The following is a 21016-nucleotide window of genomic DNA, read 5'->3' as shown; positions in this document are numbered from 1 at the left end:
TTGATAAATATATTGAATAAAAACGGTCCTAAGTGGGAGCCTTGTGGGACACCAGATCGAATTTCATGTAACGGTGACTGATAACCTGAGATCACGACATAGAATTTTCTATTTTCTGTGTATGATTGAAGCCACTGCAGTAGTTTTCCCGTATACCCATACCCATGCAGCTTTTGATTCAAGATTTCGTGAGGTACCAAGTCAAATGCCTTACTAAAATCACTATAGATGACTTCAGTTTGATGACCGGCGTCCACAGATTTTTGAATAATCTCTGTAAACTCCACCAAATTGGTGCACGTAGACCTGGACTTAATAAACCCATGTTGAGCATCACTTATCAGAGGCTTAAAATGTGCGATCATTTGAGGAAGGATAAGGCTTTCAAATACTTTGGCGAAAATTGTGAGTAACGAGATTGGCCGGTAATTTAGAACATTATTTTTATCATTACTCTTGTAGATAGGAACTATTTTAGCTATTTTCCATTGTGTTGGGAATATTCCATCTTGCAGAGATTTTTTAAATATTAAAAATAATGGCTCAGATAAGCTTTCCGCACATTTTTTAATAAATTGTGGTGGAATATCATCTGACCCTGATCCTTTACGATAGTCCAGATTATTAAGTGCTTTAATTATTTCTTCCCTGTAGATCTTTATGCCAGAAATTGTATTAAATGCTTTCGTTGGTGCCTTTTTGAAATATTTGCCACTGATATTTTGCGGAGATGTGTAAATACTGGAAAAGTATTTCGCAAATAAATTTGAAATATCCTTTCCGCCAATTGCATTATTTACTCCGTCAGTCATTTCATTAGGGAATGAACTGTTGTTTTGACGCTTGCTTTTTGTATAAGACCAAAAATATTTGGGGTTTAGAGCAATATTATTTTCAACCTTATTAATATAAGATTTGTAGTTTTCACTCGCTAGTAATTCACAGCGCTCATTTATTATGTCTAAGGAGATCTCATCCATAGGGTTTTTATACTTCTTAAATCGAAGATCTAGTTTTTTCCGCTCTCTTAGTAACCCCTTAAGATTGTGGCTAAACCAAATAGGATATTTATAATTTTTTGGCTTATATTTTGGAACAAACTCTTGTATACATGAATTTAATACTTCATAAAAAATTTTAACTATTTCATCAACTGTAAGGTGATAAGATAAAATAACTTTCCATTTTATAGTCAAAAGATGATAATTAATAAGGTCATAATCACTTTTAAAGAAATTGTATCTTTCAGTTGTAATTGAATTACTTTTTAACATTTTAACCCTGAAATCCATAAAAGTTGCGATAATGGGAGGATGAAGCTTATCAATATTAACAAGGGATGATACAGCAGCTGTTACAGAACAATCGTGAATGTTAGTGAAAACTAGGTCTAAAACTCGGCTTGACATGTTTTTAATGCTATTACATTGTATAAGATCGTTTAAATTGGCGAAATCTATAAGCGTACTAGTCAAAGTTGACACACCTAGACAAGAATATTTTTGGGAATCACTATCAAGAGACCACTCAATACATCCAAGATTAAAGTCACCCAAAATACATGTACTATAACTATGCAATTCAGATACACGATTACAGTTATTTACGAATTTTTTTAACATATTTATTCTAACAGGTGGAGGCAAATATACACCACACAAGGCCAAACTATACATTTTGTTTGAAATTTTAAATTGTATTGTGATCCATAAATCTTCGCATTCGCTCTCCCAACTGTACATGCGACTGCAATCAATTTTTTTAGAGACAGCTATAAGTACTCCACCTCCTTCCTGTTTATGTTGGAAACTTGATAACTTTCTGTCTCTCCTAAATACGACGTATCTATTGTCAAACAATTCGGAATTTAGTATGTTATCATTGAGCCATGTTTCAGTGAGAACAATAATGTCATAAGTATTACAGCATATGTTAGTGTAAAAGGTATGGGTTTTGGTTCTCAATCCACGTACATTTTGATAATATATGTTTAGATAGGAGAATGTTATAGTCTTAACATTGAAACATGTTTGGAGTGACAGCTGATTACAGTGTCGTACTTTTAAGAAAATCAATATCCTTGACCAGCTTACATTCAGAAAAGTCAGTTTTACGCATAAAAATTCGACCGCTCTTAACCCATACATGTTTGTATCCTTTTTCTCTCGCAACAGTCCTAGCGGCAGCATGAAGGTGCTTGTTTGCAGCTGACAAGTGCTCACTTACGAATACGGGCTTTTTTTCTCCTGCAATTCCCATATGGCACGTGTTAAGTTTATTATTAGGATTGGTTTTATTGTACTTTATGACAGACGATAAAATCATATCCCTAGTTTTCGGAGAGTCCAGTTGTAGAATAATAGAACGGGGTCTTGAATTATGGGGGTCTAGTTTTGCTATTCGTGTACAATGTAAAATATGATCTCTCTTTAAATTACAATTTACGGCGGTAGTCAAATTTTGAATCAAAGTATCGAGATTTTCATTTCTACTTTCTGGTACACATTGTATTTCTAAGTTGTTTGCTCTATTATGTTGCTCAATATTATTAATCTTGTTTGTAAGAGTCTTCAAATTTAAAGTTAAGTTTATGTTTTCATCTTGTAATTTTTTGATCGTTTCTGAGGTAGTATCAACCTTCTTTCGAATATCTTCGTATTGACAGTTCAAGAATTGCATAGAGTCTTTTATTTCTATTATTTCCTCTTTAATAGACCGAAACTCTTGAGTAATCATATTAGCAAAATTTTTATTAATTTCGGATGATAGGTTTTGCAATTCAAGCTTAACTACCTCACTTATAGTATCCTTAATAAAAGCAAGTGAGACGGTATCACTGGAGGATTGTGGAGGAGATGACATTGCCTGTCTCTTTGTGGACCGTTTGACAGCTACACTTTGCTTTAAATTTGTGGTTTTGTTGCGCGTACTGAGCCGTACCGGTGTATCATCACTTTGACCAATTCTTTGCTTAGTGATCACGCATGATGGACATTTCCAAGGATGATCATTGTCATTGCCAGTATTAATGTTTAGACAGTTAAGATGATAACGCACTTTGCATATGCTACATTGTAAGAACGCCTCGCCCTCTATTGGCATGTTACAACAGCCCCATGTGAAGATTTCGCTTGCTTCTTCTTTCGACATATTTATAATATTTAGCCAAGCTTTTAAATTTTCTTAAAAAAAATATTTATTTTTATGTGGGATCGAACTCGGGTTCGTTCGTTTGTTCGACTGTTAAATCAGAGTGCAGGCTTCTGCGCTACAATCAACTCAACGAATATATTCAAAATACTGTATATTTTCTAGCGTGCTGCATTTTATAAACAAAGAGATCGATATTCATTGTATTATTTTAATAAACTCCTTTTTTAAAAAATGTTGTAAAGTTTTGTTTTAAGCACTCCCGCACTAGAAACTTTAATATTGCTATAGTCAAAATAAGTCAATCACTTTCATTTATTTTTTTTTTTTTTACACAGACGGTAGATACGTACTAACGTTAATGGTTTTTGATAGTTTTTGTACTTATTCTTATTTTTTTTGAACAAATTAAAATGTAACTCGATAATAAATCACTTTAGTTGCGATTGTAACTTAGTTACGGAGAAAATAGCACAGTTTTAAAGTTGTTTGCGAAATTAGTATGAGGACGTACACTTAACACATCTTTCTCTCACAGATCACACAGATTAATTATTGGAACTTAATTGTAGTAGTAAAAAAAAAACGTTTTTCATCAACATCTTCTTTTATATATTATATGTACCTTTTTTAACTTCACGCTGTATTCCGCACACTGCAAAGAAGGTAGAGGGAACCTAATGTTAACATCGTTCTCCATTTTCCGCTGAATTTTTCGAGGCACTACGTGTTCAATGGCGGAACTAAAAGCCGCAGTTTCCCCTCTACACAAGAGAAAAGAAATGGTAATATAAATTTAAATAAATATTTCATTTCCTCGAGTGGGGATCGAACTCACAACCGTTGCGGTACAGTTATTGCCCCTGGGCCACGACCGCCACGAAACAATAAAAACATTATAAAACGAATGAACGTAAAATGATTAATTTCCTATATTTAATGTTAAAAAGAAAAAAAAGTCGGAAAATATTACATTGTATTTATGACGGCAAATATTCTTAACATGTAACCATTTGTGTTGATGATTACTACGAGTATATCGACGTGTTATTAATGCTTTCACTCCACTCTTTCTCACAGTCACTCGAGATTCTATAGATTTAATACTGTAGAACATAAATATAGTATTTCAAAATGAAACTGACTAAAAACATAATGCCTCGAAAAATTCGGCGGGACGTGGAGAATGGAGTGTTTTAACACTAGGTTCCCTCTTACCCTTTCAATATTTATAAAAACTACGTATTACTGCAGTGCGTTTTTCACGTCTATTGACAATCGTGTATCCTTCGCCGCGTTCGCACGGGCGTATTTTAAATGTACCTATCTAATTCTCAACTGCCTTAAAGAAACTGGGCAAGTCTCTATATTTAACGCCTTAAATCAAATAATAATAATAAGAGAGAATAGACACTACTACTCCATATCCAGAGGATGTCCTGACTAATATCTGTCCGATATTTGTTTGTGGGCATACGGGTACGCGACCCCGGATCCTCGAGCCGCCACTCTTACATCCTCATCCAGTCCGTAAGAATGGTGTCCTAACTCCCCCCCTTCCCCTCCTCTTTTCCTTAGCTCCCTCCTTTTACCTATCCTACCCCTTCTATTTTCCTCTCCCCTCGGTTTTTCCCCACAATGGGGTTTTGGAGGTCAGACGGCAGTCGCTCCATTTAAAAACCGCCAACCGCCACTTAAATGGACCGAAAAAGAAACAAAAGACTGGGTACGGCTAGGGCGTCGCCGCAAAACGACGCGCAGGCACATCGCCCTACACCTGCGACAAGTGGGCAAGGGCTACCGTGTCATGTACGGGCACGGCTAAAGACGCTAGTACCCAGAAGGAAACTCCGCTTTGCAACGTGGAATATTGGCTCTCTGACCGGACGATGCAGGGAACTCGCAGATGTACTCATGAGACGTCGGGTCCAGTGTGCCTTCCTCCAGGAAACACGCTGGAAGGGCAATAAGTCCCGTAACATCGGACAGGGTTACCGGCTTATATACACTGGGTCACCTTCGGGTAGAAACGGTGTAGCGGTAGTGCTTTCTGAAGAGCTTCAGAATGGGCTCCTTGAGGTTGACCGTCGCTCCGACCGCTTGATGCGGGTGAGGGTACTGATTGAGGGCGTTATCACAAACTTAATCAGTGCCTATGCTCCCCAGGCGGGATGTAGCGCGGCCGAAAAGGAGACATTCTGGGAGCAGTATGAAGGGGTGCTACTTGCTGTGCCGTGTACCGAAGTGGTCTTAGTTGGGGGGGACTTGAACGGGCACGTCGGTAGGGCTGCTGAGCCGTATGAACGTGTTCACGGGGGTTTTGGGCACGGTCTTCGCAATGCAGAGGGAGAAAACATTCTGAGAACCTGTATTGCGTCTGATCTGGCCGTCGTGAATACGTTCTTCCAAAAGAATTCTCAGCACCTTATCACGTATAAGTGCGGGTCCCACTCAACTCAAATAGACTACTTATTGACCAGACGGTGTCATATGGGCAGGGTAACTAACTGTAAGGTCATTCCAGGCGAAAGCCTAACGGCCCAACATCGTCTTCTTGTCATGGACTTTAACGTCACTCCGAAGAAGAAAGTAGCCGAGAAACGGAGGCCTCGGATCAAGTGGTGGTTGCTGAATGGACCGATGCAGACCGACTTCCTGGCAGAGGTGAAAAGTCATAATCTTTCGACTAACACCGAGACTGCTCAGGATGCTTGGGATCGGGCTCAGTCGGCAATCATTGCGGCAGGCAGGCGAGTTCTTGGCGTTTCTAGGGGAGGACGTGTCATCGACAAGGAGATATGGTGGTGGAATGACGAGGTCCAGGAGGTGACTCGTGAAAAGAAGGCTGCCTTTAAGAAGTGGCAGGAATCCAACTCTCCTGAAGACAGACTGGAGTACACAGTAGCTAAACGTGCCAGTAAAGGAGCTGTAGCCAGAGCCCGCAGTGAGAGTTTGTCACCATTGTATGATAAACTTGAAACTGTGGAGGGGCAGAAGCTCATTTACAAACTGGCACGTTCCCGGGATAAAGTGACGCAAGATATCGCAAAATGTCTTTGCGTCAGAGACTCCCAGGGCACGCTGCTCTGTAATCATGACTCTGTGAAGGAGAGGTGGAGAAGCTACTTCCAGGAGTTGCTGAATACTCAGCACCCATGCAGTCTTCATCACGACCCACCGCCTAACCTCGGACTTATTGCCCCAATAACCCTTGACGAAACACGTAATTGCCTTCGACGCATGAAGAACGGAAAAGCGGTGGGACCTGACGACATCCCGATCGAAGCGTGGAAATCGTTGGGCTCTCTTGGTGTGCTCATGCTTACTGACCTTTTTAACCATATCTTGAACACTGGTAAGATGCCGCATCAGTGGCGGCTTAGCTTTATTACCCCTATTTACAAGGGAAGGGGCAGTGTTCAAGATTGTGGTAGTTATAGAGGCATTAAGCTTATGAGTCATACCATGAAGCTCTTCGAGCGCATGATCGACCTCAGGCTCCGCCGAGAGTGTACTGTCTCTGAGTCTCAATATGGATTTCAGCCAGGATCGGGCACCATGGACGCCATTTTCGCCCTCAGAACTTTGATGGAGGCATACAGGGAAAAAAGGAGAGCTCTGCACGTGGCCTTTTTAGATCTGCAGAAGGCCTTTGACTGTGTGCCTCGTCAGTGTATCTGGTGGGCATTGCGATCCAAAGGGATCCCTGAGGCCTATATTGAGATTATCAGGGGCATGTACCACGATTCCGCTTCTATGATTAGGACTGCTGTTGGCGACACTAGACCCTTCCCGATTACAGTGGGGGTTCACCAGGGCTCGGCTCTTAGTCCGTTCTTATTTAATGTAGTGCTCGATACTGTCTCGGCTCACATCCAGGACCAGCCTCCATGGCTGATGATGTATGCCGACGACATAGCACTCATTGCCGAGAACCGACTGACGCTGGAGCGTAAAGTGAACCTCTGGAAGGGTACGCTTGAGAACGGCGGTCTTAAACTAAATGTGTCGAAGACAGAGTACATGGCCTGCGGGAGCCGGGACTCGAGCATCATCCTTATAGGTCCTGAGCCAGCCGTTAAGTCGGAGAAGTTCAGGTACCTTGGATCCGTTATGCACGAGTCTGGAGGCATCGACCACGATGTCCATGGCCGGATAAGCGCTGCCTGGGCCAAATGGCGGGAGGTCACTGGTGTGGTGTGCGACCGCAGAATACCGCCCAAGCTCAAGGGGCTGATATACAAGAGCATCGTCCGACCGGTTCTTTTATACGGCAGCGAATGTTGGCCAGCACTATCTCGGCACACTCAGGAGCTTCACGTCACGGAAATGAAGATGCTGAGGTGGATGTGCGGCGTAACGCGGTCTGACCGCATACGCAACACATTCATTCGAGGTAGTCTTGGGGTCCGTGACGTAGCGGATAAGCTCCAAGAGCGTCGCTTGAGATGGTTTGGCCACGTTACGCGCCGGCCTAAGAACTATGTCGGACGCAAGTGCCTTGCTATACAAGTTCCTGGGGCGCGACCTCCCGGACGCCCAAGGAAGCGCTGGTTGGATGTCGTGATGCAGGACATGAGAGCCAATGGTCTAACCACCGAGGACGCAAAAGATCGTGCAAAGTGGAGTAGGTTAAGTAGGAAGGCAGACCCCGGTAATAGCCGGGATTAATGCCAGGAAGAAGAAGAGACACTACTACTATTGCCAATTTATATAGGAATTGTCTACTTAATAGTATATAATCTATATTTATGCGGATTTAATATAGAGGAAAAAAATGCTAATGCAATATCATTAATTTCAAAACCTTATTAATTATTATAATATTTCGAATTGAGTAAAAAAACGGAGACCTTTTATCAATATTATGTTACAATTCAACGCCAGTCGCGTATAAAGCTGAAATTGCGCAATATATTGTCGAGGCGTTAAGAATTTAAATTAATTTATTTATTACTTATATTAATAATCACATTAACTAGAATATTACAATCAAATAAGATATTGCGGAATTTTTATTTTATAATAAAATTATAAATAAATCTGTGAAATTAAATATATAGGTAACCCTAAGATATGGTGCAACAAGGTTTGCTGATGTCGGCAGTCGTCGTGACCGCCTACCTCCAAAGGCTTATATTACGATGAAGTAACCATGCAAATAGCACGGAACAGTACGCCTTAAATGTCACACTGATTATTTCATTGATTAGCAACCCTGTTCAATCGGATATATATAGACTATAGTAACACTAAGTTCTCAGTTCTCACGTTACGAGAGCATTTCCTTTATAAATTGTATCTATATTAGGTTTTTTATTATAGATATTGAGTGAATCAGAGTTGGATAAATATTACAATGTTCTTTGTTTTATTCTATATCCCGCTTGTAGCAGGGTAGACAGAAGGAACCTGGTAACCTAGTGTTAAAACACTCCGCCACTTATTTTTCGCCGAATTTTAGAAGCATTGCTTGTTAAGTGGCAGTATTCAACGCCGCCCTTTTGCTTAGATACCAGATCGAGGAAATGTGAAAAATGAAATCGCCCGCCTCATAGCTTATACAATGTTTTGCACAAAATATGTAATTTATAAAGACTCTCCTCTTCTCTTTTCAACACAGATATATACTGGTCTAACAATTTGATACACTAATATGATGAACACGTATACTAATAGTTTGAGTAACAAAGTTGCTTTCAAGCATAATGTGCAATGCACACTAGGAAGGCAAAACTAAAATCTTAGATCAGTCCGAGGTCAACAAGTTTAGTGACGTAACTCGGATGAGTTTATATTTTTATGATAGTTACATACATACATAAATTATGTACCTAAGTATATTCTTATAATGAACCATGATATAAGTATTTTTATATTGGTTATAATGAAACGTTAAGCTTCGCTAACGTAAGCGTAGTAAGAAGAAAAGCAATTTATCTAAAAAAATTTACATAACTGTATATAAATATTTGTTAAAAGTATTTAGGTCCTGCATCCTTTGTCTTTAAACCTATTTTTTCAATATTTTATATTAAACAATTTTTACGCATATATAATAAGTGTAGAATTCTTAAATCTCTCTAATATTAATTGCTTTTATGTAAATTCTTATTAAATTATTTATTTATCACATTATTTTACGGTAGGTCTTTAGACAAAGGATTTTAGACGAAACTTAAACAAACATGTTAACAGCCACCACGTGAATAAAGTGCAGTCGTTGCTTGGTTAAGGTTCATTCATGTTTTAAGCAGGAAAACGTCAATATAGCAAAAACTAATCAATCAATAGATAACCTTAATATAACAAGAAACTTAAAAAAAAACCACAAAAGTAACAACGGTATAATAAGAATTAAACGAAAATGTCTGGAGATAGTTCTCTCGTATCAACAAATCGATCTATTGGAAAAATGGCGGGTATAATCCGACCAATGACTAAACGTCACATTTTAAAGTCAAATGTTCGCAGTATCTGTGCACTATAATTTATTAGTATTAAAATGCGTTTGAAATTTGAAAATAAAATGCCTTTTGAGTGTTATTACATGTAAAATAAATAATTATTTTTGACAAAAGAAAATAGCTTAACACGTTTTACATATATTTTTCTTTATAGTAAGTATATGGACGCTGCTATAATGCTTACAAACAACACGTTACGACATAACTCCGTGAAATGTTTACTTATGTTCCCGCTATGAATTTACGCACCTTCCCAGTCGTTGACCTAATCTTAAGCATGGAGATAAAATACATTGTTATAAAATAGGAAATGGATGCTGTAACGTTGAAATTTTATATAATGCTCACGTTGACGTTACTTCAGATATTTCTTTATTCATGGGGTCTGGCTTAGGTTGTAAAAATAATTGAGAGGAATTTGTAAATATAATGCTGCTACAGGCTCATTCTAAAATTATATAAATTCACCAATAAACATTGCGCGGCGTTGAGTTCTGCCACTTAACACGCAATGCCTCCAGAATTCGGCAGAAAGTGGGCAACGAAGTGTCTTAACACTAAGTTTCCTCTGCCTACCCTGCTGTGTGCGGGATACAGCGTGAAGCTAATAAAAATAAATTAACATTGATTTTTAAAATATATTTTAAAATAATATCAAATAAGTCATTTTTACCATCGTTATAATGGTAACTAATAATACAAACAAATAAAAGAGTTTATTTTATCAAAAAAAAACGTTATCTATTTCATAAGATATGAAATTTTATCATTCATATCTAATTGCTTTTAAAAGTGGCAAGAGAATTTTATAATAGCAATTTAAAATAATAAAAACGATTTCCATTTCATATTCGATTGTATAACAAACAATTGTTATAGGTAATTACGATTTAGGGTTCATAAAAAAATCCGTAGAGTAATAAAAGTTCCCACTTAACCACTTTCTACCGTCATCATGGGAAAACAGCATTCGAATGTTCACCCGTGTTTACATCTAGATGAGGACTTTCTCTACGTACACTGTGATACACTCCATAATACTTACTATTATCTACCATCGCTTAGTTTATCTTATATATATATCTTTTATATAGATATTGAATATATGTAATTTACTTATCTGTATAGGAATTTAATTATAATACAAGTTCAATATACGAGAGGATGTCGTTCAGGCACAAGGGTGTGTGTAACGTGACGGTTGTGAGTTCGATCCCCACTCGAGGGAGGAAAGGAAATCGGGTAACGTAGTGTCTTAAAACACTGGGTTCCTTCTGCCTATCCTGCTGTGTGCGGGATATAGCGTGAAGCAATATATGACGGTAAACTCTGCAGTTAGTTAATTTCGATTTTAATTCAAAAATTACTTAATTTGTATGCATTTACATAGATACATAATATATTTTACAATAAGAGCCGAATTTAAATATCAAAATGGTTATCGTCTTGTAATTTTGTAAGTTGCCGCTGATGCGAATAATTAAAAGATCTTTTTTGTCAAATAAAATACACAAAAAGTGTTCTTGAAACTGCGAAACCCTCATCCTGTATATATAATCTATACTTCCGTCTTTTGTTGAAAACGCCGTAAATAAAGCCTTCTAAGTATATATATATCTTGATTAACCTTGACGATAAACTGACATTCCGGAATAATTATTATAGGATATTTTACGTAAAATACGTAAAATTGTATGACGTAATTGTAAAGCTAAGTTAAAAGATGAAAGAATATAAAATTAAAATACAATTTAAATTCGAAAGTTGCGCTGGTAATTAAGAGTAGAAGTTTACTTTTTAAAACGTAAAATTATAATATGTATAATAACATTATACGACAAGTGTCGTACATATTAAAAATATAGGGGTTCTATCCCTTAAAGTTATAAAAACGTTAGGGTGGGTTATGTTACTAACCGGATATCCGAACATATTGTTATTATAAAAAATCGATGATTATATCATATTACTTGACTGACCAACAGTAAAATTATTATTCATATGGAATATTATATATTTTAATATGAAATTTAGTATTCTATAGCTATTTATTTGTTACTAGCGACCTGTTAGCGGCTTTACCTTCTTATACTATACAATTATTTATTTCCATATCTGAATTACTTTCGTAATTTAATAACATTATAATTTTAAGGTCAATATCCATATAAGGATAACTAAAATTTTTGCTAATTCAATAAAACTTTCATTTTGCAGCAACATTGTCACATACAATTCTTTATATTGACATAACTTTTTTATTTATGAACCAATAAAAATAATATAAACACTGCAATTAATTAAAAAATATTAAATATTTCGACTTCATTTCTACAACTATATTATAGAAATATATAATGTATAATTTTTTAACAAAAGGATTCATTAGTATATCCTTCCTATATCTTATAAAACAAAGCCGCTTTTCGTGTCTGTCTGTTGTTTCTAACTCTTCTTCTTCTAAACCACCCAACGGATTTTAATACGGTTTTCATCATTAGGTCGAGTATTTTTTGTAGAAGGTTATAGTTATATAGTTTATATATATAGTTTATTATTTGTACATTTTTATGTAAATTAACATAAATACGACAAATGTGTCTAAAGTCCTACCCGTTGAGACACTTTCGCGCATGTGCTGCTTTAATGGTAAGTACTACAGGAAAATAATGTACTGGAGTATTGTTTTTCTTAATAAGATCTACAAAAAAGTCCGCGACGGCATATTCGTATCTTTTAAGAATAACGTGTAGTGATCATTTTTCTGTTTAAAAATAATAATTTCAATATATTTTTTATTGTGAGAGATATTTTTCCATAATGGTATTAATCCTTATCCTTTAAAATACTTTATTAATTTTCTACATTAAACGAAGATAAATTTTGCTGTTTACACTATTTCGAAATTGCGAATAGTTTTAGAGAAAATTTTAATTGTTGACACATCCCGCCGTTGACACATCAGCTGTATGTTACTCAAGTTTCACTTATCCTTTACTCTCAGCATATAAATAACTATATTAGTTATGTTGGCCATTTAATGTAGATCAAAACTGTCTTTCACTGTTTTTCATTTTAATAAGTACTTTAGAAGTTGTTACAATATCAAAAAAATCTTGCTGCGAAACGGCTCGCCACTCGCCATGCGTCTGCCGCGCCCGCCTGCCTTACACGCATCGGTGGTTCAGCGGTAGAATGCTCGCCTGCCACGCGGGCGGCCCGGGTTCGATTCCCGGCCGATGCATTCTATTTAATTTTCCTCACAGGCAGCCACGTAGTGCTTGCTTTTCATCAGGGACAGAATACCCTCTTCAGCATTAACCACAAGCAAAAAAAAATCCGCCTGCCTTTATAGTAATGAAGATTTAGATGCGTTTGCACGTATTGGATAATTGGAGTTGAATGTATTATTTCAGCGCGATATATTTTTTGTAGTAGTTATTAGTAGGTAGGCTTTTGTTTATAATTTCTTCCGTTTAAAAATAGTCATTTCAATATATTTTAATAAGTAATTGAAAAGATTAGTAGCACATATTTAAAATTACGGTACCTACTAAAAAATCCTTGCTGTGTAAAACAATTGGAAAATCCTTATTGAAACTACGAAAATGCGGATTGCATTAGGGTTTAATTAATTTTCACATTATCTTAAATGCTTTGCAAACATACATTACATGAATAATCCAGTAGTAAAAGCGGGCGAAGCCGCAAGAGGGTCGCTAGTATGTATATAAAAAAATATATAAAACTCTTTATCACTAACGAGAAATATAGTATTTTTTCATACATACAAGAAGTCAGCTTATGTATATAAAATTGTAAATCACATTATGAACTTTAAAGTTAATTATACATAATTATAATTTGTACCTGTGTATAATATAACACTCACGTGTTTATTAACGTGAAGCCTTATGTAAATGCATTAAAAGTTGCTGATCAACATTTCTATGGATTCGATGATAATATATGTAGGCGCGTACCATAAAGTTCTCCTTCAGACATTAAGAAAAAAAATCTGTATTATATCTCAGCTTCCGAATTGCGTATTCTTTTGCAATGATAAACATAAAAAATTATCTAACCAAATTTCAATATCCAAAACATATTAAATTTGTAATCTTCTCTGGTAAAGAGAAATTATTTAGTTATAAATTATTAATCACCTTCTAAATATATTTCCGAATTGAATTTACCTCCTCAGACAGACGGTTAGATAACATTTCCTTATAATTTTATTGTTATGCTGGCTAATATACTATTTTTATAATATACCTTAAAGATATTTTTTAAGAAACTTACAAGATATTTAAAGTTCAAGCATTATTAATACAAGAACTTAATTTAATCCACCATTATTCTTGGATATCTAAACCTTTGAAACCGTGTTATTAGATCCTAATTATTATTTAGTCACCGTCCAACACTGCTGGTTGCTTAATGCCCAGGCGCCACTCGAATGTATATTACTTGTTTCTTGTAATATAATGAGAACAAATACTATCCGTATTAAGAAATCATATTAATTTCATATTAACATGTTTTTACATATGTGTCAATGAGATTGTTTACTTTTCTATTAGATTTCATGAGATTGCATAATACTTACTAAGTAACGCCTATTATACTCGTACGCCGAGCTAAACAACACAAGTATAAAACGATTAACCTGTTTTTAAACATAAAAATCAAAGGTCGTTATTTTGTGTCGTATAACGTATGTAGATATATTTTCTTTTGTTTGATATATAGTTTATACAAATCTATACCTATATTATAAATTCGAAAGTAACTCTGTCTGTCTGTCTGTCTGTCTTTTACGCAATCAGGGCCAAACCGCTAATTTGATTGTGATAAAATACTCGTATAGAGATACTTGAGGGTCTCGGGATGAACATAGGATATTTTTTTTCTCATATTTGTAATATTTTCGATAAGTACCAATATTTGACAAGCAATTTATTCCGCCATGTTAATAACAACCGTCGCTATGCGACCGTTGCTAAACAACGATTTGCAAAGTTTGTTCATAGAAAACGTCACCCAAAATGAGCTTGCTTAACGCATCTCTCTATTGAAAACTGAAAATAATTTCATAAATATATTTAATAAATAATAAATATTCGTATAGTTCAAGCGGGCGTAGCCGCGTTCGGGTCCACTAGTATATTATATAGAAGATCTAGTTAACATACTAATTAAAAGTAAAAGTGTCTTATAGTTCTTTATTTTGAATTTAACAATTGTAACATGATAAGCGGTAATTACCATTGCGCCTTATCTGTCGGTGAGAGCGGACGATGGCAGTAGAAATGCGACAATAGCATTCTTTTCATTTTCGGTCATCGTGAACAATGCCATGTTATCCAGGTTTCATTGTTAACTTCTCGAATACTGAGTATATTTGCTTTCTACGTAGGTATTCGATTCCGTGTAAAAGGTCCTCGAAAAACATGTCAAATTTTGATATTTTATGGGCACAAGCGTGGGACTTTTAACGTGACGGGTTGTAGTTTCGATTCCCACTGGAAGAAATGAAATATTTAAAATTTTTATTTCCTAGCTCCGGTAAAGAGGCAAAAGGCGGCGCAATGCCTCCAGAATTCGGGGGAAAATGGGGAAAGCGGAGTGTCTTAACACTAAACTCCCAGGTTCCGTCTGCCTACCCCGCTATGTGGAGGATATAGTAGTATGAACCTAAAAAAATGTCTTATTCGAGTGCACTTTATGTGTCGTAAGATATCATGATTTTTTAACGATGACGTCATACATTGATAATTTTTTAAATAACCTGTAATATGTATCTACTTTTAGCAAAAAAGCAATATATTATAATGCTTATATTTTTATTTTCGTAATAATCTAAGATGTTTGATATATGTACGATTGTAACACCGATCAGCGGCTGTCGTGTTCTCGAAGTAGTTCTATGTCCGTGACACACATACCCACTGAGACCATTGAATGCCGAATGTCAAAAACAACAGCCAAAATGTATTTATTGGTCAGGACTTGCTTACATTTTAGCATGCGTACTAAATTTTAAATTATTTATGGTTATTATTTTTATTTCGTACTTGTTACTATTTTTAAATAAGTAACATTGACATATTATAATATTATGGGAACAAATATTTATTATAATAATTATATATGTATATAAAAATTATCAATCTACAGAACTAAATAAAGTTGTTCTAAATATCATAACTTAATTTTTATACACTACAGGCTAGTAAATGACAAGTATGTCAAGTTGCGGCCAATTTGATACGTCCAACAGATATAGTAAAACGGTGTAATTCTTTGACCTGAGTGAATTAGCCATTATTGAAACGTAAGACCACAAAATGTAAGTTTCGCTGGGTAGAACACTGAATACTATGAGATCTTAAAATATGTACAACTTGCTTTACATTTATTATTTTTAATTAAATCTACTGCACTATGCGGGTTATGTTGGGAAAAACAGAACAAGGAATGTTAAATGGACTAGATTGCACTCATAAGAAATGCTTATATATATATATATTTGTAAAGCTAGAATTGTGACAAATAAATATTAAATAAAAATTAAATAAATATTAAATAATATTTAAAAAAAAGTAAGATTTGAACCTGTGTCTTTTGAAAATCGCTCAATAATTTAACATCTAAAATTGTAAATTTTAAAAATCTATAATTATGATAAAAAACCTCAAGATCATTTTCTTATTATTACGCAACCTTTTCATCTAGAACGTTTAAGAGTATCATGAATATTTACGTCGTTTAAAATACATTATATTAATACATGCCTGATCAGGCTGCCTTATTTAATGTCTCGTCGCCTCAGACGAGGTTTAGTTTCGAACGGATCGGATGACTTGTAAGGTTGTTTGAAAACTTTAATTAATAATCGATTTAAAATGAACGATACGGAAGTGAATGTGAATAAACATAATGATAAAAACAAAAAAAGCGCCAAGGAGGCGGAAGTGTCGTGTTGGAATTGTTTTACGGTGGAAAATAATGATGAAAAACCTGAGCCTATTCCTTTACCAAAAGTGCGAGAAGAACATAGAGAAAAGTTAAAAGTGTATTCTTTTTTGGCCTCTGAAATATCTAAGCCTAAGGCAGTTTCCCTTAAACAAAAAGTAAGTGAACATTACTCAATTGGAAAGAAAATTGATGAAAAAATTTCAAATAATCAAGTTCAATTACATAAGGATTATAATTTAACTGATCATTTAAATTTATATTCGGAAAATATTTTCTTAAAAGAATCAACTGAACAAGAAAGTAAAGATATTTCAAATATTGATCATTTCCCTTTAAATAGTTCAAAACTATATAATACTGGTAAAAATGGAAACGAAAATAATTCTAGGGAAGATTACATTAATAAAACAGAAGAAATAAAGACCATTGAAAATAATAAAAGTACTGACAATATTAAGGAAACCTATAATAATAAAATTAATTTAAATTCTCAAAAAAATCACGCAGAAATGAAATATGATATAAATTTAACAAATTTTGACAATAATACAACTAATGATAATGCAGCGAAAAATGTTTTCTATTCTGTAAATATGTCGGAAAATACTTCTATGGCATTATCAAATGAGAAATATATTGAAACACCATTTTCTATACATTCAGAAAATTTAAACATAGACAAAAGAAAACATAATCTTGATGACCTTTCTTCTTTCGTGGAGTGCTCAGATTCGTGCTTAAACAAAACCTTAGAAAAAATTACATCCTTAGATGTCTCTGTAAATGAATTAGAAAGTAATTGTAATACATTCATGCAGTCACCAGAATTAGAAATAAAAAAATTAATAAAGCTTGGAGCCGCATCATCAAACTCGGTGGAAATATTACCTGACACAACACCTATAAATTATTTTGATCCAACTGAGACCGCGTCTCATGAAGAAAAAAATGAATACAATCCGAGTTTGCCTATACTAGAAAATGATCATAAAATTGACGATACTCTAATACTGAAAATGTCTACGCTAAGCATTGAAAGTCCAGTCGATTGTGAGGAACAGGAATCAAAAATAGATCACTTACCGACAGAACAGAAAAAGGTTTCCACAGAAAACAAACAATCAATTTTTTCTCCAGAAAAAGAAGCAAAAGAAACCATTCCAAAACGTTTTGAAATGACAGATTATAGTAAAAATGTTGAAAAATCCAAAACCATGTTTGAAAATGTAATCGAAATGAAAAAAAATGCAAATATTCCTACGGGAACCATGCTATCGTCGTCACAAGGAAAATTGTACACTAGCCCCGCACAAACAAGACATGGTAGACAGTTATCTTCTTTGGAAACTCCAAAGGCGACTACAATTTTTAAGACAAGGGAAATTACTCGAGTAACTCCACCTGTGGTTACGAAAGTAATTGAACGTAAATCGATCGAAAAAGTTAGTAGTCAAAAATTAAATTCCTATAAAAATATTGATACAATTGAAAATGATAATATTGACGATAGTGCAGTCCCGTCTGATAAATTTAATCCTCGTATTCATGTAGAAGGTTCAATTTTGAAATATCCATCTGAAAAGAGCTTGAACACATCAAATACATCATTGAAAAGCGAATCTATAAGTACCAAAATACCTATATTACAAAACCCTATAAATAGCAAATATTCTCCGGTTTCAATACTAAGAAATAAAACTAAAGAGTCTTCTCCGCAAACTTCAAATAATGATACTAGCAATAAATTTTCAAATACACCTTTGACATATTCTTCAATAAAAAGTTCCATAAAACGGGAAAATATTCATCCTCTCGTAAAAGTTCCCGTTAAAATTTCTCCGCAAACGTCTACTCCCAATGTAGTAGTCAAAGAAATGTCCTCTGGAAATCATTCATCTGGTAGCGAAAGTAACCGAACGTCGTTGGAAATAAAAGACATCACCCCCAGTGTAGATAAAACTGACAACGCAAGTTCCAATGGGTCTGAATCAGGATATGCAGGCTCATCAGCAACTGTACAAGAACTGCTTGTTGATGAAAGTCCTAGCAAAAATCTCGATAAAAATTCTGAAGAAACAGATAAAATTGATAACCTTGAATTACACCATGCACCAGCGAGATTAAAAAACTTTAGTTCGTCTTCCTCTTCACTGAATGTTTTAAAAAGAAAACCTTTACAAAGCTCATCAATATCTTTACACAGTAATTCGATGAAATCTCCAATGAAATCATTGCGATGGAGCACTCTCTCAGTGGCCCCACGATCAATTAGTTTTGAAGGTATTTGAAACATTTTTATATACATAGTTTTAGTGAACTATAGGTAAACTAATATGCAAAACATAGTGACTCGTCACTAGGTTCTTTCTGTTCATCACACAAAGCGTGGGAATAGAAAAATATATATTTTAATTTTAGATACATAATAGAAAAATAATTACTTTCACTATATAATGTTATAATTATATAATACAAAATACACTGACGCATCATTGTAATATTTCCATTTTAAAAAACAATAGCCACTAGTCGTTCTAAATGTATGCACATGGAATTGGTCCATTTAATCATAGTTGCTTTTAATTGGCCTCTTGACTGTATTAATTCACTTACCCATATTACATGCTACAGGAAGCAATCGTATCTCGCAGGATGTGATAAAAGTGGGATTTGTTAGTTTGTTGCTGAACGGTTAATTTACTCGTTGTGGTCCAGTTTTTGTGCTATTAATTAATTATGGCGGCTTTAATAAACTATGTGCCGGAGCAGGGTTATCATTCGATAGAAAGTTTTAATTTAAACGTAAATAACACAAATGAAATAGTACAATCTCAGTCTGAGTATCGACCGGTAAACATATATTCGATCAGTTCTGGCGTCATGGAGGATAGTGAAAAACAAACTTTTTTTGACTATTTTCGACGTTGCTGTTGTTTTTGTTGTGTTTTAAAATCCAGTGACACCAATGATTCTCCATTAGACGGCTCTAATTCAGCTTTAGTGGGACATGTTGGCCGGAGCTATACGTTGAATAACCAAGCTCTAGAACAACGCCCAGTGCCGTCGGTGACTGTCACTAGAGTAATTGACAATGATTCCATAAAATCATCTTCACAACTTTTGTTACACAGTGAAAAATGTGCAAGTACTAGTTATATAAGAATTAAAGTAAGAAAAGGAAAAGGAAGTCAAAGTGATAGCCCATATGATTCAGGGAATAACAGTGGCAGCAGCACTCTTAGAACTGGTGAGAAAGCATCATTCATTCGTGAAATCCTAAACTGTCGAGACACTTTTGTGAGATCTATAGAGTGGTGTGACAATTCTCTGACGAGAGGCAAAAAGTGTCGCTTTATAAAACGCGACGAGTGGCATGGTGTTAAAGATGATGGTATCCAGGAACCAGTTGATTTTTTAGAACACGCACCACTATCTCTTGCACTTAATAACGTGAGCATGATGAAGTCTTGCATAAGCTGCTAAAAACTGCGACGCACTTTTTCCTACATACACCTCAATTAAACAATACCTACGTATAATTAATAAAACAATGATAATTCTAGTAATTAATTATAAATATTTTCTATTCACAGATGAAGTGTACATGTCCGAGGCGTTGTCCCCCGGTCACGCCACGCTCCCGAGACGCTCTAACTCGCCGCTGCCTAATGAACGAGACATGGACAGAGATAGGTTCCCTATCAACAGAAGTGGCTTACAGGTAATCTAAGTTTTAACGTCAATATGACAGAATTTCAAGTTATTTTGTTACTGATTTTGTATATTTTTGTACTTTTTTATTATGCTATTTAATTAATATACACTGAAGTTCACTAAAGTAAAGAAGCCGAGCGGAAAGAGAGATAAGTTGAATGTTTTATCGGTGCTTTGGAGTTAATTTGTATAACTGTAAAGTTTGAAACAAGTATTGTTTCGGAAACCGCGTTCGCAATTGTATTATATTACCAGCACATTGTCATGCCTTGCGACATGCCCTGCGAACAACTAGGCTTACAAAATGTTTATTACAGCTATTTAACAGCTACGGTAAATATACTTCAATAAATACCTTTTTTAGAAAGAAATACTATAAATATTAGTTATTATAATGTTATTTAAATATATAATTATAAGACTTTTCATTTTAAGTTTATTTATGTACTTGTTTACATTAATCAGTAATGATTACGTTTACCTTTGATACCTATATATACCTAAATGATTACCTTTTACATTCAAGGCCAAAATAATTTTACCAAAACATATAAAAATAAAATAAATATGTTTTGTCATATAAGTAAAATCCATTTTGGAAATGAATTTTAAAAAATACAAAAGAACAATTTTTTCATAAAATGATAGTTCTTGTGATTTATAAGCGCAAAATTATACTACACTGTGGAAAGTACGACGCAGTT

At 34.8% G+C, this 21016-nt stretch overlaps 1 protein-coding gene across 3 annotated transcripts in view; it reads left to right on the top strand.

Annotated features, from left to right (window-relative positions):
* The window catches only part of btsz (bitesize), a 61286-nt gene that overhangs the window by 33516 nt on the left and 6754 nt on the right, over nucleotides 1–21016 (top strand). For all 3 annotated transcript variants that reach the window (XM_085187035.1, XM_085187036.1, XM_085187037.1), the window contains one exon: nucleotides 20192–20319. In XM_085187035.1, coding sequence (XP_085043161.1) covers nucleotides 20192–20319 — 128 coding nt within the window. The remainder of the gene's footprint in view (nucleotides 1–20191; nucleotides 20320–21016) is intronic.

The sequence above is a fragment of the Heliconius melpomene genome, chromosome 6 (assembly GCF_056956725.1).
Source record: "Heliconius melpomene rosina isolate 202511_hmr_F chromosome 6, ASM5695672v1, whole genome shotgun sequence".
Taxonomy (NCBI): domain Eukaryota; kingdom Metazoa; phylum Arthropoda; class Insecta; order Lepidoptera; family Nymphalidae; genus Heliconius; species Heliconius melpomene.
This window is presented reverse-complemented; position numbering and strand designations above follow the sequence as displayed.